Consider the following 27,977-nt stretch of genomic DNA (forward strand, 5'->3'; position numbering starts at 1 on the left):
AAAAGAGGAAGGAAAACATACTGGCGTTTCCAGGCAACACAATGAAACATTGCTAAAAGCAAAAGTGTGTTCACCCCCTACCAATAAACGACTCCTCCTTGGCTACGCCCCTTGGCGGACAGGGAAGCCTGAAGAACACAGAGTCCTCTAAGTCATGGCAGACCTGAAGTGTGATTCATCCGTCTTCAGGGAGAGCTCACTCCATCTGTTTGGTGTTCACTGATGTGGGACAGAGCATTCCAACTCGGCTGGGACTTTGCAGGGTGGGGAGTGTAGAAATCAGACTACAGGCACCAGAGCATGAGCACACATGACACTGACAGGCAGACCTAACTCAGATTGGTATTCCTGGCCAAAAAACAAAACAAAACAAAACAAAACAAAAAAAACCCCACAAGGCCTGTAGAGAAACTGAATATTTGGTTGTTAGAAAGCTAGTCAGTTTTAGAGAGTACCTAGTAAATCTTGGAGTTTGTACTTTCCTGAATCTTGTCTGGGTTATAACTTTTCAAATAGACATAGTAACAATAGTTACTATTTATATTATTGTTGCCAATGTCTGATGCCACAGGCTGAATCTTAATTTTGAAATGAAGTCAGCTAATTGTGCTCATGCATTCATTCACTAATAATATCTATTGAGAAGCACTTATCAATATTAGAAGTATTAGATTTGAAGTGAGGGAACGAGACATGGTTCCTCTCTCGTGGCATGCGCATGCGGTCTATCAGGTCTGTCAGTTTGAAGGAGAGACTCACTTTCACATAGAACATATTGATACAAAATTATAGTCGTGAAAGGAAGAGGATGGGTTGCCAGATAGCCAGATGATGAATCTAACTTAGATGTACAGCTCCTTGTCTCATCGTGGTGTTATGACTTAATCAACTCGTCATAAATTGAAAATGTCATAGAAGGAAAATGAATTTGTTTAGCATAGCCTGACTCCCAAGCATCATAGCTTCTGAAACAGTAAACTATAGGGCTTGGCTGCTTGCTCTTGAGATCACATGGCTGAGCAGGAGTGTGGCTTGCTAGCTAGGCAACATCAACAACAAGGGGCTGCAGAGATGGCTCGCTGGTTAAGAGCTCTTGCTGTTCTTACAGAGAACCCAAGTTTAGTTACCAGCACCCATATCTAGCTGTTCCTAACCTCCTGGAACTGCAGCTCAGGGAATTTGACATCTTTTTGTGGCCACCACAGGCAAACACACACAAACACACACACACACACACACACACACACACACACACCAGGAGTAAAATAAAATAAAAATCTTTTAAAGAAAATGTATAGAACTGAATGTAAAGCCAGGAGAAGATCCCAATTCAAATGTCAGTGTTCAGTTTGTTCAGTTTTTATTCAATGCAGGTTAACTTTGCACCATGATACACAGACAGACAGACAGACAGACATATATAAGCATATATAGATAGATATAGATTCACAAACAGAACCACCATGAATTGGAGACTATCTGTAGAAGTGTTAGGAGCATTCCTTTTGAAGATGTGATGTTAGAGAGGTTGAGGATCTAATGAACAAGGCAAAACTGTGAAGAACACTCCAGCTAGTGCATCTCATCCTGACAATGAATCACTGGGGCCCAGTAACTGGAATAATTATCCTAAATCGGGTGTCAATCAGGACAGGGCCTTAGGAGGTCCCTTTCTATGTTCCTAGCACTCCTGTGATAAATATCATATGGTTTTAGGAAGGAGGGAAATGGTACCAATACTCCTTGGCCTTGTTCTCAGTCCCACCCACATTACAGGAACATCCCTACCTCCTGGGTTTACAAGCCTCCTCCCTCCCCCCACTCAGGTAGGTAGGCAGGGAGGCAGTTCCATCCTTCCCCACTCAGCTTTTGAGAGCCACTTGAGGCAACTTGTCACTTGGGCTTCAAGCTGCCAGCCAAGGAGGGAGCTGAGAAGACTGTATAATGAGATCTTTCTTGGTAATTAAGTGCCAGGCTTTGTTTTAACCTATCTCTCCTGCCCTGCTTGATCATATCACCTAGCTGTCAGGCTCTGCTGGAGAGTGTGAATCAACCTGGGATTATGCCCCAGCTACAAGAGGCAGCTGTCAGCTTTTGTCCAACCTCCATGTGACCCCAGTCTTTCTCCAGACTGTGACACTTCTGTCTTTGAACTGGGTTTCACCCCCAGAAAGTGACTTCACCACCTTCCTATACAAATCCTCTCCCTTTAACACTGCAGTGGCAGTAGGCTCCTCACACTCCTTCAGCATGTCCCTTTCCAGAAAGCAGATCAGTCCCCCCCCCCCACACACACAGCCCCCCTCCCCTCTTAGGAGCAGACAGAGGGTAGGAGGGAAAAGGGAAGTTAAGCCCAGAAGGGCTCATCAGACGGAAAGTTCTTGCATTCTCCGAGGGAAATCACACTTCCTTCTCTGGCCTTCAGTCAGCAGTAGGTCTTTGCTGATCCAAATTTGACCTTCAGATATTTAGTATTAGGGTGGGGAGTTCAATCCCTAGCACACAAGTAAACTCCACAGACATGGTGGCACTTGCCTGTAATCCCAGCACTGGGGAGGTGCACGCGCGCGCGCACACACACACACACACACACACACACACACCTTCACTAGTTAAAACAGAGGGTGTCGCTGAGTAGTACAGGGCAAGATGCCCGCCAGCTTCACCTGCATCATATTCTCAAGTTTTGGCACAAACCAAAGAGCACAGGCAAGAACAGTACCGGTTCAGGCCTTGCTGTGCTGGCTGCATCTGTACAGTTCTTCAGGACAGGGCCTAGGCTACCTTCCTTGGGTCAGAGCAGGCCTAACTGTCGACGGACAGTTAGGGGTAGCTACAAAAGTCACAGCAGCCCCTGTCCTGGGCTCCATGATAGCCAAAATCCACTGTCTGCCACAATTCTGCTTTCTTTCTATCTCAGTCACAAGGTCATCGCAGCAGAGATACAGGTCTCCTCCCTGGCAAGAAAGCAGAGAGGGTACCTAGGCTGAAGTACTTTGGCCAGGACAAGGAAAAGACAAGGGTAGTCAACAAAGTAAGCTTGGACAGAGTTGTGGGCGGGGCCCCGCAGCGGGCGCTGTTACCTTCTCCTCCACCCTCCCCCGAGCCCAGCTCAGGCTGCAGCTTTGGTGCCTGGAGCGAGTGAAGTCAGTCCCGGAGCACGCGTTGTGGGAATCCCGTTTGGGAGGTGAGAGCCTTGTAGTTGCAAAGGGTCCAGCAGGGGATTCCCCAAGACCGGAGGGGTCCGGACGTGGCTGGACACGGTTGGTGACACCGCCCCTATTTCCTCCTCCTGGCTTAAATCCTGGGCTCTTTCAACTCTCTTTCCATCCAGCGCCCTCTGCCACTCGTTGCCACGTAAACTGGGGTCCCTCGCCAGAATGTGCCGAAAGTGAATACCCTATGCCCAGAGGAGCAACTCTAAGATTGACAAGTCACTTGCATGCTGGCTTTGGGAGAAGGTTCCCTGGTTCGCTCTTCTGGCTTTCACTTTTGGCCCCGCCCTCTGGAAGAGACAAGTATTTATCCCCGGAGTCTGCTCTCTCGCTGTCTTACTTGGGAAGGGGAAGCAGACAGTCACTATCAATTGAACTATAGACGCCTTAAAAAAGTCACTGCAGTCAATGAAGCCCTTGGACACCCTGCCTGGCAGAGAGAGGTAGGGCAGTTGGCCCCAGGCTGTGAAGAAAGAACATTAGCCTTTGGCGATTACAGTCGTGGCTCTGTTCTGCTCTGTAAAACCACAGCTGGAATAATGGTTGTTTCCTGACGGGTGGTGGTGGGCTGGGGACCACCCTATTTGTGGTTGTCTTGGGAGAAAGGAAGTCTCCCCAGGAAGGCTGCTGAGGCCTTGTGGGATACGAATCTGTAGCGATTGCCTTCTCCCTTGTAATTAGCTAGTGTTTGGAACATATCAGTCTAGCGCTGTGCAGCACAGGCCTGGAGTTTGACTGCAGGGCTCCTTACAAAGTGTTACTGACGGATAACCCTCTCAGTCAAGCGTGAGCAATGTCCCGTGCCTGGGAGGGGGCGTGGATGCTGAGCTGCCAATGTCACATGTGGCTTGGTTTCTTTTCTCTGCCTTTCCTCGGAGGACACAACTCTGTATTGTATTCTGTTTAAGAACTGTAGATCGTGACTCCATTCACCTTATTCTCACGGGCAGAAATCAATCGTGAGGAACTCTCAGCATGACATGCACAGTCGGGAGGGAATCCTGGAAAGAATCCTGGGTTCTGCTGTGCTAAATGCTTAGCCTTTCACACTGTGGTGAGATTCTGGGGGTGTCCCAGAGTAGGGGTCCAGGTGAACCTTGATTATGGAGTGGCACAAAAAGAGTTCCTATTATAATAATCAGGATGACTTAGCTCATACATTTGGGCTTCATGGACATCCTAGAAGATACTTCCATCCTAATTGATGGCCCAGAATCACTCCCTCTCTAACCTTTGCTGCTCTGAGAAAAGCAAGAAAAATATTTCTAATTCCACTGTGTGACTGCAAAGCTTATCTAGTGAGGTCTTAGTTTTGTCTGAGGAGGGAAGACCTCTCCCTGGGCGATGTCACAAGCATAAAGGTTTCTTTGTTAACTCCCAGCATCCTCAGCTTTATAGTTCTGCTGAGGATTAGAAGCAGAACTATTCTGTTGGCCCTTGCATGGTTTCAGTCCTATGTAGCAAAACTCCTGCAGTGCCAAGTTCCTGTCCCCAAATGTGTTTGCTCCTTCTTCATTTTGTGGGAAAAAATTCGGAGGGTAGAGCCGAATCTTACAGATCTTCCAGGCTTCGGGGTCTCCCAGCCCTGGTTTCTGATATGTGAGCCACAGCCTATGATGGCCTCAGCTCTGTGGGACAAAGACAAGGTTGGAGCACGGCTCCCACAGTCCTGGATTGTCCAGGTGTAGATGGGAAGATAAAACCCCACACACGTAAGACAATTAGAAGGAAGTCAAGGTAAAACCATATAGTGGTGTCTGATAACTCCAAGAGGCAGGGTGTGGGGGCTGGAAGAGACAGAGAACACTTGGAAGAGCTGAGTGTTCAGAAGCTCAACTTAGAAACCACAGTCAAGGACCAGCCCAGGCAGAAGGTTAGCCTGGAGCTCAGGGCAAGCAGGGGCTCCTGCTGATCACATGCCCTCCTCCCTTTGCAGCTCCTGCAGCATATCGTGTGTGTGTGTGTGTGTGTGTGTGTGTGTGTGTGTGTGTACACATGCATGCATGCATATGTTTGTATGCATGTATACATGTATGTATGCATGTATGTATATCTCTCTCTCTCCATTCAGTGACCCTGCAACAATGACTTCTTTCATTGTTCTGACTGACTGTGCCTCATTTTTCTCTTTATGTTTTCTCTCTTCTGTTCAGAAAATCTTTTTCTTTTAGAGACTAAGTATATCCCAGACTATCCTGAAACTCTATGCATCCCAGGCTGGCCTTACAGTCTTCATCTTACTACTTACTATCCCAGTCTCCCAAGAGCTGGGATTATAGACAGGTGTGCGTGCGCATAAGTACAGGTGCCCAAGGAGGCCAGAAGAGGCCATCGGATCCCCTGGACTTGGAGTCACAGGTCATTCATTGTGAGCTGCCAGAAGTGAATGTCGGGGGGCAAACTCAGGTTGTCTGCAGTAGTAAGAGCTCTTAACTGCTGAGCCATCTCCCTGGCCCTGAATTTTACCTTATAGTGGTCAGGCACTTTCCCCTTTACACCAGTTAATAACCGTGTAATGCTGACAAATGCATACGTAGCATTTACTCGGAACCAGCTTTGTCCTAAGACCTGAGAGTGGTAAATGGTGAGCCAGGATTCACACTCAACCCACCTGGCTATAGATCCACACACTTAAAACCCCTTTGTTGTTACACTCCACACGAGTAAGCTGGCCCCTCACTGTAGGCTCATGTTCACACCCCTGACACCATCCAGTGTGACCATACCAGTTCTCTAATTGGACTCATTTCAGTGCGGTTTAGACACTCTCCTAGTCAATGAGTAACTCAGTGGCCAATAAACAAAACCCGATGTGAGAGAGACCATAAGAGACCCAGGCACCTGAGCTGTACCCCTCTCACCTGCCCTTCATACCCCCACCCCTATTTAGAGAAAGGGAAACCCAGAAGGATTTGATATCCACACACATGTGGTAGAGGTGTCACCTAAAGTCACCATAGACCCTGAGCTGCTGCGAGCACAACCTTTATCCTCCAGAAATTAGCTTACCATGTGCTTGAACTCTGGACCTTACCGGACTGGGATTCACAACAAACACCCCAGGATTGTCACAATTTCCAGATTTTATGCACTGCCAAGTCCTTGGGGACTAGGGTAGTCAGTATGTCCTCCTGCTCAGTCATCTGGTCTCTTCAGTTATCCCTAAGAGAGGGCCCCTGTCTCTGTCTCTGTCTCCCTGGCAGCCCCTTCTGTTTCAATGGCTTTAGCTCTCTGCTGCTTCACGACCCAAAACTAAAGTTCTTAGATCCGAACCAAAGCCTGTATGCTGGGCCCTTTCTCTTCTTCTACTGCCAAGCTGCCTTCTCCCTGAACTTCTCAGTCAGTGTCCTCACTTCACAGGCCCTTCTTGGGAGCCACCAGCTACTTCTGGGTATGGTTTTGTCACATGTTTGCCAGAGGGTAGTGGTTGGAGAAACTGTGTGAGAGGTGGTGTGGGTGAGGAGAGGTGGAAACAGGAGGAAGGGAACAGCAAATGTTCTAATCTCCTGTTACCAACTTACACACCCTAAGTGTTGCTCAAAGCCAGGATGTGACCCCAATTCCATCCGCACATCAAGGACATTATTTTCCTCTGTTTTCAAGACCCCCTGCAACAGGCTTTCACGTGGAAATGAATATTCTGCTTGGGAGGATTGGTTGTGGGCAGATTACTGTCAGGTTCCCTTGGGTAATTTTAGAGTCCACAGGCGTGGGGACATGCTTTTAGTTCAAGGTTGCCACTTGTACAGATATACCACTCATTCACCTGATTTGGAGCAACAGAGGCCCTGCAAGGATTTGAACACATACGCCTTAACACCACTGTCAGCCCTGGACGGCTGTGATCTGAGTTGCAGAAACTGAGGACAGGAAAACCAAAACTTGTCCAGAGTGTCCAGTTAGCAGCAGGAGGAGGGAGGATTCAAACTTAGATTTGGTGTCTCTGGACCCAGCACAGCTGTCTGTGACCTCACATACCATGGAGGTAATTGTCACCAACAGACAAGAGCCTAGACACTCTTTCTGACTCTCTGCCCCCAGTTTAGAATGGGGTACACACACCTCCAGTGCTCTGCCTAGCCTACTCCACAGGCATAAACCTCCTGGGGGAATGTGCTTCTGATTGGGGCACATCATCCAGCCCTTGCCTGTCTCTATCCCATTGACTTGGTCTTTCCTCCTCTGCACCTGGATTCTTAGGGCTGTCTTCTCCCTACCTCGGGGCTCAGCTTGGACCAGGAGTGTCTATGCCAGCCACAGAGCTGACTTGGTATTATGAGTCTAAGAAGCTTTCTCTTCAAATACAGACTACAGATTTCTTCCAGGACGGTTCTCATGGTTTTTTTTTATCACCTCACTTCCGATTTCCATTCTCTGCATATCTGATCTGGGCTTCCATTCCCTGTTCACACACACCCCAATCCCAGTGGCTTCCAATTTATATCACTCAACAAAGGACTTCTGCTGCTCTTAGCAGATCGATTGCCTGTGTCATTACTTGCTGCACGGCAGGCAGCCTTGGACTTCCCAGCACGCTCTGCTCCAGCTCCCCGACCTGGCAGCTGCCCAGCTTCCCTGGAACTTTACTTTGTCCACCGACACTCGAGATTTAGCTGAGCTGCATTCCTGGAGGCTGTCAGAGCCTGCGGTGTTAATTTTCTAATTGAGAACACCATAGCCTAAACCTGACAGACAGATCAGAGTGTTCGACTGCTACTGAGCTTTCCGCCCTTCCCCCCACTCTCACCCTCCACAGGGATTTAAGTGCGTCTCGCCAGTCAGTCACTAGTTTTGCATAATCACACAGTTGAAATAATTTTATTTTGATCAGCTGCTGTAAAAAGTTTTCTAATGAGTCTATAATAAGCTGGCAGAAAGAGATCACTCTGAGCCTAAACCCTTGGGATACTAATACTGTTTTTTACAGAGTATCGCTTTGTTTGTTGTTTGGGAGTGCCAGGGATCATTGCCTACGAGGGTCATTTATTGTTCTGTTATTTCCCATGAATGGTAAAGGAAATGCCAACCCATTCGAGAACCAGAGAACCCGTTTCTTCTCTCTGCATTCCCCTTCAGTGGCTTCTTAGGGTGTGCCTTTCTGGTGAGGTGTTGGTACATGAATGCTGACTGTCTACTTAAAGCACAGCAAGAACTGCTGGAGGATTATATACAGGTAGCTGGTTCTCTGGTTTCGAACCCAGTGTGGCTGGAGTCCGGAAGTGGAAAAGATTATCCTTGCTATTTTATAGATGATTAAACTGATACTCAAAGAACTTGAACGCTTACCCAAGCTCACGCACCTGTTAAATTTGGAGCTAGGGTGGAATTTAGCCACTAGTTTGGTCGTCATCTTAATTTGGAAACGCACCCCATTAGGCAGGTAATCGGCGCTTCCCAGCGGAGCCCAGATCTAACTTTCCCGCGAAGGGCTGAGGGCTCCTCCTCTGGTCTCTGCCCAGCGTGCGCCCCCTGCTGGTGTCCAGGAGGACACCTGCGGGTTCTGAAAAACCGATCCCAAACTCTTGCTTCCTTAGCTCAGGTGGGGCTCTTCCAGCTCTCCCTCAGGAGAAATCTCCAGCGAGGGGTGAGAGAATTTGGGGCAATGCATTAGTATAACCATAAGGTATTCGCGGGAGAATAAGTTTGTGCCTGACAACCATGAGTATAAAAGCAGGAAGTTGTGCCCATTAGAATGTGGTCAGCCGGTCAGCCCCATCACCTGGATGCATGCTAGAAATGCACGCTCTTTAGCATCTAAGATAGCTCAGTGGGGAAAGCACTCGCTACCCAAGTGTGAGGGCCTGAGTTCAAATCCCCCATAAAACCCAGAACCTGTAACACACAATCAGCATTGAGATGAGAGAGACAAGAGAATCCTTTGAAGCTTGGGAAGCAGCTATCCTGAGGTACAGAGTAGAAAACAGCAGAGGACACTCTGCCTCAAATAAGGTAGAAGAGGAATGGAATGGTCCACGTGAAGCCAGAGGGCACACACACATACACAATTATTCTTAATTTTAAAAGTGCATGCTGTCAGGTTTCCCCAAATGAGATGGATCAGCACCCCCCAGGTCCAGGGGACCCCTGTGCACAGCATCCTTTGAGGCTCTGCATCTGTTTGCTGGAGTTTTAAGATTTGGTTGCATTTAAAGATCGCAATGACAACCTGTTTGCTTGGATTCAAGTCTCCACTCTACAATTTGCCACGTGTGAGATCTTAGCCAAGGGCCCAACTTCACCAAGGACCTGTTTAATCATACACAAGACGATCTGGTGCTAACCAAGTCAGTTCCCATCCGTATCTGAGGCCCAGTACTTACACACCGATCCTAACCCTGCCTTCGGCATTCACTCAGCCCGGTTCTTAGGAATGCCAAACCCGGATGGTGGTCTTCCCTTACTCCTTCCATCCCCACCCCACCCACTCAATCCCACCCTCAGAAACCCACAAGACCCCTGAGTCAGCAAATTCTTGCTTCCTTGGAGTACAGAAACAGGGTGATTATTCTTGTTCTAGGACTGGAATCTCAGAAAGCAAATGTTCACAGGCAGGCGATGAAAAAGGCTTCTAGGTCCCAAGAGGAACATTGTCACCAGCAGAGTGATTTTATTTTCCTCCCTGGTCCTGCAAAGCAGACAGGTTGCCCATCTGACTAAATGACTTAGACGTCACCCTCTGCACCTGAGGCTGGACCAGGCATCTCTCAGTCTCTTCATCCCTCATGTTTTACAGGTCTTGGTTTAGAAAATCATTTCAAACTTTTTTCTTCCAGAGAACATTCCATTGCAAGGGGGGCAGGGTGGGAGCACACACCTCTAATCCCAGCAACCCGAGAGACAGAAAGACTTGGAGTTCAAGGCCAGCCTGGGCTGCACAGTGACACTCTGTCTCAGAAAGCCAAAAGTCAAGATGGATAAGATGGAGTATACTGACAGCTCTAGGATGAAATGTCATAGTGAAATTCATTGCTTTTATGTGCTAACTTTTCAGTTTTAATTAAAAAAAAAAAAAAGCCAAAACACAAGAAGTCAAGCAAGCAAGTGAAATCACACATAGTGGAAACCTGCCAAGAGGGAAGTGATATGCAGCAAGAAAAACCTGTGTGTAATGGTTTCTTTTCTTTTTTAAAATTTTTTTTTTATTTTATTTTATTTATATGAGTACAGTGGAGCTGTCTTCAGACACAGCAGAAGAGGGGGCATTAGATCCCATTACTGATGGTTGTGAGCCACCATGTGGTTGCTAGGAATTGAACTCAGGATCTCTGGAAAAGCAGTCAGTGCGCTTAACCACTGAGCCATCTCTCCAGCTTGTAATGCTTTCTATTTATTCGTAAAGCAAGCGCTGTGCTTCCTGATTCATTTTTTAAAAAAATTGCTACCATGGCTGTGACGAGATTCCTATGGTCTCAGGAGTCCTTGAACAACGGTGATATATTAGTCCTAGAATTAGAACTTCTTAGGTGCCCCTGGTATTAGCATGGGAAGGTGAGTGGTCCTAGTGAGACTCTGGCTTCAAAACACTAATGGGAAGGAATATCGCTGGGGCCCTAGGGTTATGCTCTGAAAGGTGAGGCATCGAGTATGAATAGAACCCACTCCTGCCACAAGGCTTCAGTCTAACAGGGAAGGCATGATGTAATGAAAGGCTGCCATGAAGATGGAGCCAGCAGGTCAGGGAGAGACAGAGGGAGGGAGGTGAACATGCCTGAGGGGGAGGTGAGGATTGTTGGAGATAGCCTTTGAGGGAAGATGGGATGGGAGGATCCAAGGAGGCAGGGGGAAGCCCAGATTATAAACAGGGTAGTAAATTCAGGAGGTAGGGCAGAGACAGTAGATAGATAGTATGGCAGTTACTAAATTGGGAAGGTTGCCTGCATTGAGTCGTTCCTCTATAAAATGACGGTTCAACCTGAAAGGCCCCTCTAGGTAACCGTTCTAGAATGGGGTGTAGTCTAAGATGGGGACACTGGAGCCACTCTGCAGAGTTCTGGTTTGTGGGCCTGAGGTTTCACCTAGGACTTTTCTAGTCAGAGCTGACTTCTGGGAAGCTCCCTCCAGTAGCCCAGTGAAGGATGTATGATGCATAGAGTCACACACTGTCAGAACCACAAGATACCTGAGCTAATTAATCAAGGGGGAGGGGTTTGGAAGCTTTAATCTATAGTCACTTAGCCTGTTGGTTTAGGGCCCATGACAGCACAGTACATCACGGCAGAGGAAAATGACCATCCCATAATACCAAGAAACAGGAGGGGCCTGAGTCTCAATAGCCACTTCAAAGGGCACAACTACAGTGCTTTAGCCTACTTCATTACACCCCTCCTGAAGGTTCTGCTGTCTTCCAGGAACACCGGAAGCTGGTGACTTAACACATGAGCCTTTGGGGATATTTAAGATCCAAACCACAACTCAATGGGAGATAAGCAGAGTGGTCACTTTAGCCATCCTGATCAGAGGCAGCGGGCCCTGAAGTGAGCCAGGCAGCAGCAGGACTGCACAGTTAAATTGCCAAAGTAAAGTTCTCAGCTATGTTGATGCTGGGTCCTTAGGGAATCCATGATGACCCTCACCCACTTTGTAAGACTTCGAGGAGAGACCAAGGGAAAATTGAGGCTGCTCTGAACAAGCTGAGGTAAAACTTTCCAAGGGACCCAGGGAAGCACACAAATCTCCCATGCCCTGGGCAGCCATTCCTGCAGGGCCAGGAAGAGGGAGGCCTGAGAGCAGGGTGTGGATGAATTCATCCACTCAGCAAATATTTGCCACAAGCCAGAGAAAACAAAGCACTGCCTGGCATTGAGAATTGAACTTCTGATTTACAGAAAAGGTTGCAGGTGAGCTCTGAGATACAAACCAGGGAACCCCATGGCTATTTGTGAGTATATTTCTAGCAGAGATTTAGACGGTTTGTGGCCCTGAGAAAAGGTAGGGAATTCCAACCTGCAGGAAGTTCTAATTGCCCAGCACCACCAGACTGGGAATTCAGGAAGATGGGGATGGTTCTTCATGGCGTCCCCATCCCCCACCATGGAACAAAAGACTGCAGATAAATGGGGAAGTTCTTGCTAGGCTAGATGTAACAGTCTTAACAGACGGGCTTTGTGTTGAGAAATCATAAACACGTAGAGAGGCAAGCAGACTCTGATGATAACGGTGAGCATCAGTAAAGAAATCAGCCAGTCTCCTGAGACCATAGCATCCCTGGAAACCTAACGCTCTGAGTTCTGAGTCCTGGTTGCAGAACAGTTGTCAGGTGGTGGACATTCACCTGCTGTGCTCATCCCAAAGGCTCTGGAGTGGATGGGGCCCGGGACTATGGGACCTGTGCCATCCCCAGCTCTCATGAACAGGCGGTCCTGTCAGCCAGCTGTGAAACTGGTGCCTCTTACAATCATGATTGCATGACTGTGCCATCCTGGAGCGTTGGGTTTTCTCACAGCAGCACAGAGCAGGGCTACCTCTCCGCTGTGCAGAGCCCTCCCGTGGGTCTCCCCATCCCTCAAAGTTTAGCTGAAGAGTGGCTGGCAGAGGAGAGGGCAGCAGCAGACCCATGACAGGAGTCCTCCTGTTTCTTTTAGAAATGGGAACAAGGGAAAGCTGGCTGCTGTGTGGGGTGACTCCTGAGCCGGGGGAGAAACGGGGAACTTTGGAGACAGTGTATGAAGGCACACTGATGTAACACGCCTGTGTGAATACCAGCATGCACAGTGTGTGGACACACAGAAGGCAGCTGGTGGGGCAGCTGGTTCCAAATAACTGGGAAACGGGAGGGCTGACGGTACTGAGGGATGAGATGGTTCATAGGGATAGAAGGAAAAGTGCCAGTAGCTAGGGACAATAAACCTCCAAGGATGCAGATCCAGCGGCTCACTTCTTCCAACTAGGGCTCACCTCCCAAAGTTTCTACAACTCCCCAAAACAGCACCACTAGCTGGGGCTGGGGGGAGGGGGCAGCTTCCAAAACAAGAGTCTAAGGAGAACCCTTCATAATCAAATGATGACAACAACAAAGGAGCACCCCTTAGGACAGTCCAGAACATTTCTGGGTCCACAGTTCCCCCAGTCCGGCATTCTGTCTGAGCCTGCATCCTGTACTCACATTGGATTTAGTCCACAGATCATTACTATGTATAGACTTTGAGGCACCTATTTACAAATGCATTTTGGTTTTCTTGCATAGACACTCTTCTATGCTTGGTACACCAATGGCACCCCAGGTTTGGACCCCGTACTTGCCCGAAGAAACATTCTCTGCCCAATTTGTCTCATGGACACAGCTTGCCTGGGTCTCAACTCAGAGCCCCAGGCCTTGCCAATGATCCGTTACTGGTGTGATTTTCTAAGGATCAAGTATTAAATCAACGCAAGGGTTTCCAGGGCTCATCCTGAGTCATTCGCCAACTAACCTCCGAGTTAGGAGAGGAGCAGCACCCCCAAAATACAAGCTTATGGATTTGCTGCGGATACCACAGCCCATAACTCAGATAGCTCCAGCAGGCAGCTTTCTACTCGGGCAATTAGGAAAGCAACCTGCTCTCTTAATGGCTGGGATTAACTTGAAATGAAGGCAGTTAAAAGGAAAGAGATACTGACCTCCTCCCTCAGGTCTGATTATCTTAATTAACACTGCAGAGGCAGGAGTACGGAGGGCAGCATTGATTGTTCTATTCCTGTTTGTCCCCCTCTCCTGGCCCTAGACATGAGTTAACCCAGCCGTAATAATCAAAACCCCATGCCCAGCTTTCTCCAGTTTTCTCACCAGATCCTCATCGCAGAGAAGTGTGGGCTGTCTGACTTGGAGGGGATCCGTCAGACCCACACTTCTCGAAGCATGGTCTGAGAACTGCTTGCATCAGAGATGCCAGGGATACAGTTTTAAATGCTTCCTTTAACAGCCTCCAGGCCTGGATCTGCTGCAGTGCCAGGAGCAAGCTTTAGCTTGTTAAATTGATTTTTCTTTTCTTTTCTTTTCTTTTCTTTTTTTTTTTTTTTTTTTGAGGGAGAGTCTTACATTGCTCAGGCTGGCCTCAAACTTGCTATGTAGCCAAGGATGAGCTTGAACCACAGATCCCCCTCCTTCCTCCTAATTACTGGAATTACAGGCGTGTACCACCACACCTGGCTAGCCTAGTTCTTTTTAAAATTGTGATCAAATATGCATGGCGTAAACTCTTGTCATTTAGATTGTTTTAAGGGAGCATGCAGTTCAACGGCACAGTCACCCCTGTCTATCTTCAGAGCTTTCTCGTGGTCCCAAATTTTTAAAATTCTGGATCCATTGAGCAAACCTGCCCCATCTCCTCCTCTTAGCTCCTAGTAACCTCATGGCTCCTTCTGTCTTTGTAAATTTATATATTCTAGAAACCTTGTGTAGGGTAGGGTGCAGCTCGGTGGGAGAGTGTTTGCTTACCTGTGCCAGAGTTTGGAATCACACAATATTTGCTCTTCTGTGTCTCATTGATTATACTTAGTATAATGTCTTCAGAATCCATCCGTGTTGTACCACATGTCCTAATTTTATTCCTCTGGGGCTGGAGAGATAACAGGGCAGGTACCCGAGTTTGGTCCCTGGAGTCCTGTAAAGGCAGAAGGAAGGAAATGACTTCACAAAGTTGTTCTATGGCCTCCACATGCGCGTGCGTGCACACACACACACACACACACACACACACACACAAACACAAACACATACACATGCGCATGCATGGGCACACACATGCATGTATACAATATTATCATTATTATTAAAAAATTTTAAAGGACTTCTATTCCTTTTTAAGGCTGAGTTGTACTCCGTTACATACACACCCAATCTTGTGTGTTCCCCTTTGTTGGTTCTTGGCTATTGAGACTCTCACTGTTATGAACATGGCTATAATTCCTTTAGGGGATTTTGCTTTCAGTACTTTTCTATGATTGTCCAGGGTGAGAATGGCTGAGTCACCCTGTTGCGTGGTGTCTCTATGCACCTGATTGTTGGGGTGGAGTTAGGGTTGCAGCCAGAGGGGTAAGTGATCAAGGTGTTTGTGACTGGAGTCTGCTATTGAGTGCTAACAACTCCAGATGCCCCTGCCTCCCCATACCAGGGATGGCCAACCTTTTGACATTGCAACATGGTGTCAAGAAGCTTACATCAAGTTACAAAGAAAATAACTTGAACAAAAATCTCATACTGAGCCGGGCAGTGGTGGCGCACACCTTTAATCCCAGCACTTGGGAGGCAAAGGCAGGCGGATTTCTGAGTTCGAGGCCAGCCTGGTCTACAGAGTGAGTTCCAGGATAGCCAGGGCTACACAGAGAAACCCTGTCTCGAAAACCAAAAAAAAAAAAAAAAAAAAAAAAAAAAAATCTCATACTGTTTTTAAAGTAGAAGCTTACAATTTTGTGTTGGGCAGCATCCCTGGTTCTCCTTAGCTGCATGGCCCCTGTGGGCAGCTGCATGTTGGATGAGCTTGCCAGATCAATTCAAACCGGCCTTTCTCTGGTGGGACTCAGGTTCAGACCCCAGGTAATTTCAAGGTGTTGGCAGATTCAACAGTTATTCGTGTATGCCAGTGCTTTTTGGGTTTGAGTCTGTATAAAGTCTTCACACCTGTTAAGAATACAGATTTCTGAGCATACCCCCATCTGTAAGTGTCTCATTGAATAGATCTAGAGGAGCCCAGGGCTCACAGGTCTCCAGACTCTACGGTGATTCTAATATGTCCCCAGGTTGTGGGCTGCTCATCTTGGTCAGTCTCTAAGCAAAACAAGAACACCGAGGCTGAAGAGAAGACCCTGCCCCACCCAGCCCTCCTCTATCCCTGAAGCCGAGTCACGGTGGTTCCCAAGCCCATACTGTTCAATGATGAGGGTGAAACTGTGTACCAAACCAGATTCTTCTACCCTTAACTGAACTGGCACTGTCCAGCAATAATGCTTGTCTCAGAATGTGAACTTGTTCTAAGAGAATTGACGTTGGGTAATACTGATATATAGGGAAGATTTTGGATGTATTAGAGAGCTTGGCTGGGGATACAGCTCAGTGGAAAAGCTCTTTCCTAACTGCCCAAGGCCATGGGTTCAATCAATAGCAGCAGAACACAACAAAAAACTCTGGTATCCGAAATGCATACTTCATATTTTCTTAAGTGCAATGTATTGTATATGAAGTCAGAAAACTGCACCAAGCTGAACTAAGCCACCCAAGAGTACACAAAATACACCCTGGTGTCTGTTGGCAACCTCCACTCTCAGTGTATTTTGAGCCTCGGGCATCTATAGTTGGTGTTACATTTTTCCCCCCCGATGCCAGACAGCCTCCCTTCTCTCACTGTTCTGTAATAATTCAGCGACTGAAACCTCCTGACGCCCACTTCCACCAGCAAACCTCAGGTCTTTGCCAAAGTCAAGTACATGTCTACTGAAGTATTAATGGGTGTCTTGTTTATTTAACTAGGCTTACCACACACTATTTTTAATTTAGTTCCTGTCCTTTTTTGTGCTAATGATGAATCCTTTGAGCTTTATAGTCTAGCCCTGTTTTTCCTATTGATCCTGGGAGTGGAGCGTATGATTTTTGCATGCTGCAGTGGTTTTGGTTTCTGTCTGAGAAAAGGTCTGACTATGAAACCTAGTCGAACTCTTGACTATCTCTATCTCCCAGGTTCTAGGATTTCAAGCATGCACCACACCTAGTCATCATGCAAAGACTTAAAATATCAGCGGTTTTGAATGTGTGTTCATGGTGGGGGGAGGATCGAACCCAGGACCTCATGCATGCTGGTCCGATACTCTACTACTATGAACAGGGAATGCATATGTCACCAGAGACTCCTAACTGTGGAAGTAACTTTATGTGTTTCTTTTTATCATCTGGATAGTGATTTATGATTGACCTCAGAGTTTAGTCTGCCTCTCTTTCTTTCCTCCCTCTCATCTTGGCAACCACAAGATGGCAGACTCCTCTGATGGGGTTTGAAGGGATTTCCTGAAGGTTAGGGCCCAACCCCTCAGCCTGGAAAAAAGCAAGTGGCCATAGCTCTCATGCTTCTCTTGGGCTCTCCAGTCCAAGTGTTCAGGACCTTGCTCCTCTCTGGGCTCAACCACTTAGTGGGCATGGCTTCGGGTCACGTGATCGTCTCTGGTTAGTTCCCTCTCCTGCCCACACTACTCAGCTCTCACCTCTTGCTTTGCGATCCTTGGCTGCCTGGTGCACATCTTTCCTTACGCTCGCCTTGTTGCTGTTGGATGTATTTACTTCCACACAGTTGAGCTTCTGCCCCTCATTTCAGAACAATGCTTGCCGAGTCCTCTCCCACATCCTCAGCATGAGCCTCTCCAGACACCTCGTCTCACTGTGTTCTCCTGCTCACTGGTCCTATCATCATTTCAGCCAGAGATCTGCCTCAAAGAAAAAAGTGGAATTACTCCATTCTTCTAGACACCTTAAAGACACAAGTCTGCATGCTGTCTTTACAATAGAATTTGAGCCCAAAGACATTTGTTTACAGTCTAGTCGTTCAGCTGGTTTCATCTTGCTTACTTTCATTTTAGCTTCACTTGTGGATCTGGACATTGAAATATCTTGAGATATGTGCTATTCAGGCCTATCACTCATTGCCAGAAGTTCAAGGTCATCTAGTTCTGTGGCCATACCTGGGAATCAACGCTGATCCCAGCAAAAGTCAGAATTGAAATGAAGAAATTTAAGTGTGCTTACCCTGAGCTGGTGCCTGCATGCGTATGACCCTGAGGGAATTTCTCCACCCAGTTACATAAGATGAGAAATCAGCATGATGTTTGGGTAAATAACAGCTGCAAAACCATCAGTGACTTGAGGACTACACTGGCTTTTTCCTGAACCTTCTTGTAGCTCAACACCATGTTTATCATAGAGTCACTTAAAAACCCTTATTCTTGGAGTCAAAGTGTCTCTTCTCTGTTCCTCAAGTATAGCAGCTAGCAAATTGCAGTCTGTGCTTGGACTGCACAGCCCAACGCATTAACCATCTGGCCCTTTACAGAACCTGTTTCCACTCCCATCCTAGAACATGAACCGTGGTGGTCATTTCTATGTGAACTGCAGGCCTTCATATTACATTGAAGTGGGCAGGCCCTGGGAGGCTGGTGAACTCTGAGTCAGGGCACTGTGTCTGTGATACCAGTGCAGGGAGATGGTCACAAAACTGTCAACAGACCTCCAAGGTACTCAAGACCTCAAAGCCTGTGAAGAAGCTGTACATATGTGTAACATGTGCCTATAGCCCTAGAGCTACAGAGGATGGGGCAGGAAGATCCTAAAAGCTTATTGGCTGGCTGGGCATGTCAGAACAGTGAGCTTCTAGTTCTGTGAGGGACCCTGTCTCAAGGCAATAAGGCAGAGCACCCTAGAGGAAGACACTTGACATCCTGCCCTGGATGTGCAAGCAGGCACATGGGTATGTACACGCTCACACTCACCTGCACTATGAACACATGCACGCATGCGTGCACACACAGCACGTGAGGAGCTCTACAGTCGGTGGTCTATGGCCAGGCAGTGTGACAGCATGCAGCTGAGCACTGTGGCATCCTCAGGTGTGGGCAATGAGGCTATGGCTCATCCATGATTTGCGGGTCACAGAAGACCCCACTTCCCATTGTAAAATGGGAAAGAGGGGTACATAAAATTTGCTGGGAGTGTGAGATTTCTATCACTGTTTATTTTCCTTCTTGGGCCCCAAGCCTGGTTTGCTCATTCTCATCTCCACTGAAGTGCATCTTCAGATTCTTCACTCTGGGTACCACTCAAAAAGACTTATTGTGGCAGAAATTTTCTGCCCAATGTATTTGCAGCAAGAGCCCTGTCACTGGACTAGGAAGAGGGAGGCAGAGCTAGGAGTTGGGAGGAGATAGGAACGAGATAGAGGGAGAGGGAGGGAGAGAGAGAGAGAGAGAGAGAGAGAGAGAGAGAGAGAGAGGAAGAAGAGAGGTTGATGTGGTCACAGATGTGTGTCTCTAGCAGTCTCTGGTAGTTTATTCATATCAAAAGGTTAGATAATTGGGATAACAATTCTAATTGTTTGGGCATTTTGTGTATTGAGTATTTGATAATATATAAATCCATTGGTTAACGTTAAGCATTTAGAGTTTTGATTTATTGGGTTACTGGAAGGTGGGTCCACTGACAACAGGGTGGTTATGGTTGTGAAGGAGCTAGCGGCTCCAGGGACAAGCGAACCAGAGCTGGAAGCACAGCGGCTGGTTGCTATGGGAGCAAGCTAGAGAACAGCCCGGTGGAACCAATTTGGGAGCTCTGGTCCTGCTGGAAAGCTTGCTGAGACGAATGGGCTTAGAGCAGGGACATGGCAGCTAGGCTGGGAGCTAGCTGGACACTCCTTTTGTCAAATACCTCCCACAACAACTTATGCTGCTTTACATTGGGTTCCTTCATCTGCCTTCCAGGGTTCTACAAGCTTTGAGAATCACAGTCCTTGGGTTGCATGCCAAGAGAGATGAAACTTCTCTTAGGACCCATCTCAGTACCTGCCTCTTACATCATCTCTCAAGGAGTCCATCTCTCTCCTTGTAGATTCTAGTCTGCCGTCTCTAGACTTGCTTTATCAGTCAGGACTTATATTTGGTGATTACCAGAGCCGTAGGGAACTGATCTGGGGTGGAAGGACAAGTGCACACTTGACATTGGCAGATGCAGCAGGATGATGCTACATCTAGGCAGAGCAGAGGGGAATCTATAAGGAGAGAGATGGATAGCTCCAGGGATGGTAGAAGAGACCTGCAACCCTTTTAAGTCATAATCCCAGTGACTTAACTTCCTCCCACTAAGCCCCGCCTCCTAAAGGCTCCACTACCTCCCAATGGTGTCGTAGGATGGCAATGAATCCTTTAACACCTGGGCTAGTGGGGAATACTTTCTGGAAAACAGAACCATTCAACAGAGGTTTTTGATAAGAGCTGTTGACAGCAAGGGAAAGGTGGAGAAGCCATGCACATGGAAGCTGTTTTTAGTTACTGTTCTATTGCTGTGAAGAGACACCATGACCACAGCAACTCTTAGAAAATATTTAATCGAGGCTTGCTTACAGTTCCAGAGTCTGAGTTTATTATCATCATGGTAGGAAACACGGTGGCAGGCATGGCAGGCATGGTACTGGAGACATAGTTAAGAGCTATATCCTAAACCACAGGCCAAGAGAGACTGACAGAGCCTAGCCTGGAATTTTGAAATCTCATAACCCAGTAGCAGTGATCCACTTCTTTTAACATATTCCTTCTAATCCTAATCCTTTCAAAGAACTCTATTCCCGGTGACTAAGCATTTAAATAGATGAGCCTATGGGGCCATTCTTACTCTAACTACCACAGGGGACATTAGCTCTCTGGGATTCTTGTTAATTTTTTCTCCTCTTACACAGTACCTATGCTTAGAGCACATGCCAGATATCTGTGAGACAACCTTCGCCGCTGTAGCACATGGGTGGATGTTGAGTCCCTCTCCCCATCACCCCTGCACCAAACTTCAGCAGGTGGGTGTATTTCTGCTTTACATTAGAGTCACATGGCCATGTGTGTCAGGCATGGAACAGGTGCATAGTCTACTTAATTAAGATGATCAAATCAGATCCTTTATCAAGATGCATAGAGTGCCCAGTGCCTCTATTATGATCTCAGGTCTTTGGGGGATGGGCTAGAATCTGGGACAGAATATAGCCAAGAAACTGATGTGTTTATTGTCTGTAATCATCAGCTAAGCTTCTGGGAGCTAGGAATGGGGCTCCTTGGATGAACAAAAGTAAAAATGCCTCTTCTTTATGACTTTCAACTTTCCTTGGCAACTCTGGAATGGATGAACACTGAGTGGGTAATAAATAGGTTTTTTTTTTCTGCTTCTTTGCTACTTTTATGGTACTCAGGAGGAAATCTAGAAGCTAGCACATGTTAAGCAAGTACTTTACCACTGAGCTACCTCCCCAACTTGTGTGAAATATCTGTGAAGTACTGGTTCCCAGTGTGTAAAATATGCACCATTAAGTGTTCAAGCAGAAAGGAGTGGGTGTTTCTGTTCCACCAAGTCTGCCAAACAAGAAGAATCTGCCAGCAAAATGTTTGTAGAGTTATTTGAGCAAAGGGTTCAAAGGGACAGCACCCACACACAAGAGATCTCCATGTGAGGACCCATGTGCAGAGCCTTAGGCTGTGATGTTGTGTTTTTAATTCTCTCTTTTCCCATAGGATCATGGCATATCAACTTGACCTTCTCATAGGTGTGATCTTCATGTCCAGCCCCGTGTTGAACATGTCTCCCTGTTCTTCAGATGGCCGGATAGCTTTATTCCGAAATTGTAACCTTACCCAGATTCCCTGGGTCCTCAATACCACTGAGAGGCTCCTGCTCAGCTTCAACTACATCAGTATGGCCGTTGCCACGTCATTTCCACTCCTGGAGCGACTCCAGCTGCTGGAGCTGGGGACCCAGTACGCTAACTTGACCATTGGCCGGGAGGCCTTCAGAAACCTGCCCAATCTTAGGATCTTGGACCTGGGCCAAAGCCAGATTGAAGTCTTGAGTCCAGATGCTTTTCAGGGACTGCCCCATCTCTTCGAACTCCGGCTGTTTTCCTGTGGGCTCTCCAGTGCTGTATTACGTGATGGTTACTTCAGAAATCTAAATTCATTAGCTCGCTTAGACCTATCTGGCAACCAGATTGACAGCCTTTACCTCCATTCTTCATTTCAGGAACTGGACTCCTTACTCGACATAGATTTTTCTTTCAACCAAATATTCACTTTATGTGAAGATGAACTCAAGCCTCTGCACGGTAAAACACTGTCTTTCTTCGGCCTCAAATCAACCAGCCTGTTCAGCAGAGTCTCTGTGGTCTGGGAGACGTGCAGGAACCCTTTCAGAGGCATGTGGCTTGAAACTCTAGATCTCTCTGAAAATGGCTGGACAGTGGCCATCACAGGGAATTTCAGCAGCATCATCCAGGGAAGCCAGATCTCCTCTTTGATTCTTAAATACCACATCATGGGTTCTGGCTTTGGCTTCCAGAACATCAAAGATCCTGACCAGAGCACATTTGCAAACCTGGCCAGCAGTTCGGTGCTACAGCTGGACCTTTCACATGGCTATATCTTCTCCTTGAATCCCCAACTGTTTGAGACACTGAAGGATTTGAAGATTCTGAACCTTGCCTTCAACAAGATAAACAGAATCGGAGATAATGCATTTTATGGGCTTGACAGCCTCCAGATTCTCAATCTCTCTTATAATCTTTTGGGAGAACTCTATAATTCTAACTTCTATGGGCTTCCTAGAGTGGCCTACATTGACCTTCAAAGGAACCATATTGGGATCATTCAAGACCAAACATTCAGCTTATTAAAAAAGTTACAAACCTTAGACCTCCGTGATAATGCTCTTAAAACCATCGGTTTTATTCCAAGCATACAGATGGTCTTCCTGGGCGGCAACAAGCTGACCCATTTGCCACGAATTCGCTTTACAGCCAACTTCATAGAGTTATCTGGAAACAGGCTAGAAAATCTGTCTGACCTCTACTTCCTCCTGCAAGTCTCCCAGCTCCAGTTTCTCATCCTAAATCAGAATCGCCTTTCGTCGTGCAAGGCAGTCCACACCACCTCAGAGAACCTCAGCTTAGAACAGCTTTTCCTCACAGAGAATATGCTGCAGCTTGCCTGGGAGACCGGCCTCTGTTGGGATATTTTTAAAGGCCTTTCCCACCTCCAAATCCTTTACCTGAATAATAACTACCTTAATTTCCTTCCGCCAGGAATATTTAGCAACCTGGTTGCATTACGGATGCTCAGTCTCAGTGCTAACAGGCTGACCGTGCTCTCTCTGGGCAGTTTACCTGCTAATTTAGAGATTCTTGATATATCTAGAAATCAGCTTTTCTCTCCTGATCCTGGTTTGTTTTCTTCACTTCGTGTCTTGGATATAACTCATAATGAGTTCATCTGTGACTGTGACCTTAGCACTTTTATTGTCTGGCTCAACCAAACCAATGTCACTCTGTTCGGCTCTCCTGCAGACATGTATTGCATGTACCCTAACTCTCTGCTAGGGCACTCCCTCTACAACCTATCCACCGAGGACTGTGATGAAGAGGAGGCCATGCGGTCCCTAAAGTTTTCCCTTTTCATCCTGTGCACAGTCACTTTGACTCTGTTCCTTGTCATCACCCTCGTAGTCATAAAGTTCCGGGGGATTTGTTTCCTGTGTTATAAGACCATCCAGAAGCTGGTGTTCAAGGACAAGGTCCGGAATTTGGAACCTGGTACGTCTAGATATGATGCCTACTTCTGCTTCAGTAGCAAAGACTTTGAATGGGCACAGAATGCTTTGCTCAAACATCTGGATGCTCAGTACAGTTCCCGAAATAGGCTCAGGCTGTGCTTTGAAGAAAGAGATTTCATTCCAGGGGAAAACCATATCTCTAATATCCACGCGGCCGTCTGGGGCAGCAAAAAGACAGTGTGTCTAGTGAGCAGACACTTCCTTAAGGATGGCTGGTGCCTGGAAGCCTTCAGGTATGCCCAGAGCCGGTGTCTGTCTGACCTCAAAAACATTCTCATCGTGGTAGTGGTGGGATCACTATCCCAGTATCAGCTGATGAGACATGAGACCATCAGAGGGTTTCTGCAAAAGCAACAGTACTTGAGGTGGCCTGAAGACCTCCAGGATGTTGGCTGGTTTCTCGATAAACTCTCTGGATGCATACTAAAGAAAGAAAAGGAAAAGAAGAGAAGCAGTCCCATTCAGTTGCAAACCATAACAACGATTTCCTAGTGGAAGGATCACTTTGCAGGCACAGTAAATCTCCACCCTGTATGTGCACAGCTGTTGGGGGTCCTTCCCAGGGGCCGTTTTCTGACTATGAAAACAACATCAATCTCTTGATTTCATGTCAACAGGGTGCTCTGTCTCACTGACCTCCAAATGGGAAGTAATAGGTCCAGAAAGCTGCAGCCACCTCTAAGGGCTCCCACCTGCCATTGATTTCCTTTCAGGCCCAATAACACTGTTTCCTCCTGTCCAGTTGCCTTCTGTCCTGCCAGCCACCCAGATGGCGAGGGCACCTTTGGAGAAGTTACAGGTGGCTTCATGCTTTCTGTGCTGTTCAGTTCAAAAACAGGAGGCTTGAGAATCCTGAGTTCTTAACGCTCTGTTAAGACAGACGAGATGGGTCCTTCTCTGGCCACAGGCATGAGGCCAGTGCTGTTCTCACTCCGCCAAAGTGTGGAAGTGATAAGACGTTGGACAGACAGACAGACAGATGGCAGCAGCCCCATCACTGTGGCCAGAATGCACTTACTTCCTGTTCTGACCCTGCAGGCCCAGTTTTTGTGTGCCACAGCCATGTTCTGCATGGGCTCTCTCAACCTGGTACTCATGACCTTTCATGACTTAGCACCGGCCTGCCCTTCTTCCTTCTCCACAACCATACAACAGCTGTTGAACACATCAGCTACACAAGAGCTACAAAAAGGCCGTGGACTTCACACACTGATTCCTTACTGAATTCTGATTCCTTGGTTTCTTAGATGTGTAAGTTGACTGTGCTATACCGTGGCTGGGCCTCATGTTCTCTCCTGTAGGCCAAACAATATCTACCTCATAAATATGCTGTGCATGGCCATTGGCTGGGAATGTCATGACTTGTTTTATCTTTTCCTTAATTGCCCTTGTGAGCATAGGAGAAGAAGCATATCCAGAGACCTCTCAATTTTTGTAGTGATTTCTTTGATTTATGCATATTTTGCATTATAATTCTTTTCATGTGTTTATTAATATAGCAATGTTTCTCTGAAAAAGCATTCAGAAACTTTTAACCAAAGAACATGTGTCACAGTACCCTAGCCTCTCTCATTCAGACTCCTCCACATCCAGTGTTGCCAGACCAGCTGATGCAGCATGAATACATAGAGGGGAACTCGACCTGTAAAGGGCCGCTCCTGTACCCTCACCATGATGGACACACACGTACCAGATTCTTGACCACTTCTTATCCATGTGTCTGAGCTCACCCTGCAGTCAGCAGTGTATTTGTCCTTATGCAGACAATATACAATCCCACTGTACTTTTTTTCTGGAATGTTCTCCCGTATCTTCCCACGCATTCTGCACATCCTCTGAAATCCATAAAGACCCCATGAATCCTAACCCAAAGTCCTCCACCCTTTCTTTTCTGAAAACTCGTGGTACAATATCAATTATTTCTAGTCTAGGACTAACTGTCTGCTCCTCTGGACCATAAACTCCATGAGGCAAGGCCCTATGCTCTGTGCCTACCCTCACTAGCTATAGCATCACACTTGACTGGGGCTGCATGGGAGTCCACCACCTGAACATCCTGTCCGAGCTTCCTTCTCCACTAACTCCCACCAGGGTCATTTCCCCACGGTGGCATGACTGCTTTTTCCCAGTGGTCTCAGTGAATACATGTCACTGAAATGTATTCAATAATGCATTTGGTGTATGACATGACACCCCAACTGTGAACCCTGCTGGTTGGGGCCTTTTTTGTTTACCTGTTTGTTGTGGGCCCAGGGTGGAGCCTGGTCCATACTAAGTTCTTAATAAACACCTGAAGCATCTGGTGATATAGCCTTTCTTAAGGGTCGGTGTAGTTGTCCTCTGCCCTACATCTCAAGGAGGATGAGGGCAGGGTTCGGCAGTTAGAGTGACACCCCGCAGAGAAAATGAAGGCAGGAGGAAGATGCTACAGGCTCCAGGACTCACTGGGCTTCGTTGTGTGGTTGGAGCTACTGGAGGGGACAGCTCCGTCTAGAGCAGCCAAGCATTGTGCTGCAATTGAGGAATGTGTGTGAGGCGCAGGCAAACAGCCCCAGGTCATTCACGGAAAATACTATCTTTTGATTCTTATTCTGAGGGGTACAGCAAAATGGAACCCCAGCCTTTCTGCCAAGGACAGTTACAAGCAGGGCTCCTGAAGACAAAGGAAGACAACACTGGTTCAGTCTCATCATACCGTGGCTCATCAGCCTTGGCTCTGCACACACCATGGGATGGCTCTGATTCACGGAGGTCTCTGCAGAGCCTCTCCCTGGAACGAGACAGTGCTGCCCCAGCTGAAGAAGGCTAGAGCTGGAAAGGCCTGGATGAGCAGCTCTGTAGATCTTTCTTTTCTTCTTACCTCTGTTCTAAGCACGCTTTCCCTACATTTTGGACTTCCATTTTTCTCTACAGCCCCCCTGTATGCAATGCGGGTGCCTGTCTGTCATTTGGATGTCCTCCATTCGACTTAACACTATTGCTGTCTCTCTTTGCTTCTCCAGTTCGCTCTTCTTGGCATCTGCTGAGATGCTCAACCTGCCTGCCCTGGGGTTTTTGTTTGGTTTGGTTTGAAAGTTAAACTCTAACAAAATTGCTCTCAACCTTAAAAAGAAAAAGAAAGAAAGAAAGAGAGAAAGAAAGAAAGAAGGAAAGAAAGAAGAAAAGGAAGGAAGGAAGGAAGGAAGGAAGGAAGGAAAAAAGAAAGAAGGATTTCACTGCTCAGCAAGAAAACGGAAGGATATTTGTTCTCTTTAGCCACTAGAGAAGTATAAATTACAACCACATTGCTGTGGCTCTACCCACCCAGCTGAATGGCCAAAATGAAAATGACTAACAGTACCAAACAGTGAGAAAGACACAGAGTGATGGAAACTCCCGGGTTGGTAGTGAACATGTAAATTAGCATCTCTTCGGAAGCCGATTGCCATTTCCTAAATCAACATATGCCCTGCACAGAGCAGAAATGTGTGCCTATTCCACCAGATGCTTTATCGTCATTATTTACAGTAGCCAATACAGGAAACAACTTTCTGGTCCATTAGCCATAAATGAACAGACCGTGGTCATTGATAAATACACAGGAACTTCAATCACTGAAATTATCCATAACCACAGGTGCCCATCTTACAGAAATGTTGGCAGTGGAGAATAGTGATTATGTATGAAGTCTTTTAAAAAGACAGCACCCACTTATGGTGATAGTGTTGACAACAGTCACCTCTGAGGCTTGCCGAGGGGACTCTGAGACACTGGGTGTGCTGGCAGCAGGGACCAAGTGTATACACTTTGTGTGGATGCAGTTTCTGTGGACTCATGGGTATGTCTCCTTTTCTCCAAGGTCCTATTCTGCAGTTTAAAATCAAAGAAATTTAAATAGCAGGAACATTTTATCATGTCTGTAGAACAGATGGGGCAAATACCTCATCCCACAAACATCTTAGTTTTGGGAGGAAGGCCGGGGGTATCACTGTGTTTCCCTGTGTTGACTCCACCCTAACAGCCATTTCTCTGGGGACTTTGGGAGATGAGTAGGTTAAAAGAGGACACAAGCTTTCATTATGCATCTTTGGTTTTAAATTTTTTTCTTTCTACATTTATTTGTTTGTTTGTATTTGTTTGTATGTGTGTGTGTGGGGGGGGGGGTGTCTGTGCACACCACGGCATATGTGTGGAGATCAAAAGGCAATTTGTGGGAATCACCTCTTTTCTTTCACCACGTGAACTACAGGATTTGAACTAAGGTCATCGGGTCTGGTGGCAAACCCCTTTACCCTCTGAGCTATCGCTGAGCTATCTCATTGTCTCCTTTGATACTGCCTCTTGTTTAACACTATATATGAATTTTGTTAATAAGTCTTTAAATAGGCAAAATAAAATCAATATAATGATAATGTCTGTCTGTGTAGAAGACAGAGAATATAACAATTATCACCCAGAATTTATTTTATTTACTTTTT

At 46.9% G+C, this 27,977-nt stretch overlaps 1 protein-coding gene across 3 annotated transcripts; it reads left to right on the plus strand.

Moving 5' to 3' along the window:
* Positions 1–1,360: 1,360 nt before the first annotated feature.
* On the plus strand, positions 1,361–27,911 carry Tlr5 (toll like receptor 5). 3 transcript variants are annotated; one of them, XM_034508913.2, is made up of 3 exons: positions 1,366–3,187; positions 20,615–20,725; positions 21,432–27,911. In XM_034508913.2, exon 3 carries the CDS (start codon positions 21,436–21,438, stop codon positions 24,010–24,012), a length of 2,577 nt encoding a protein of 858 aa, XP_034364804.1. In that variant the 5' UTR covers positions 1,366–3,187; positions 20,615–20,725; positions 21,432–21,435; the 3' UTR covers positions 24,013–27,911. The 3 variants fall into 3 exon arrangements, 2 of the variants coding, with proteins under 2 accessions (XP_034364804.1, XP_034364803.1); XR_004607340.2 differs by lacking the exons at positions 20,615–20,725; positions 21,432–27,911 and adding an exon at positions 3,335–7,539 and having other exon boundaries at positions 1,361–3,187; XM_034508912.2 differs by lacking the exon at positions 20,615–20,725 and having other exon boundaries at positions 1,367–3,187.
* The last annotated feature ends 66 nt before the right edge of the window (positions 27,912–27,977 follow it).

This window comes from Arvicanthis niloticus, chromosome 7 (assembly GCF_011762505.2).
Source record: "Arvicanthis niloticus isolate mArvNil1 chromosome 7, mArvNil1.pat.X, whole genome shotgun sequence".
NCBI classification, from domain to species: domain Eukaryota; kingdom Metazoa; phylum Chordata; class Mammalia; order Rodentia; family Muridae; genus Arvicanthis; species Arvicanthis niloticus.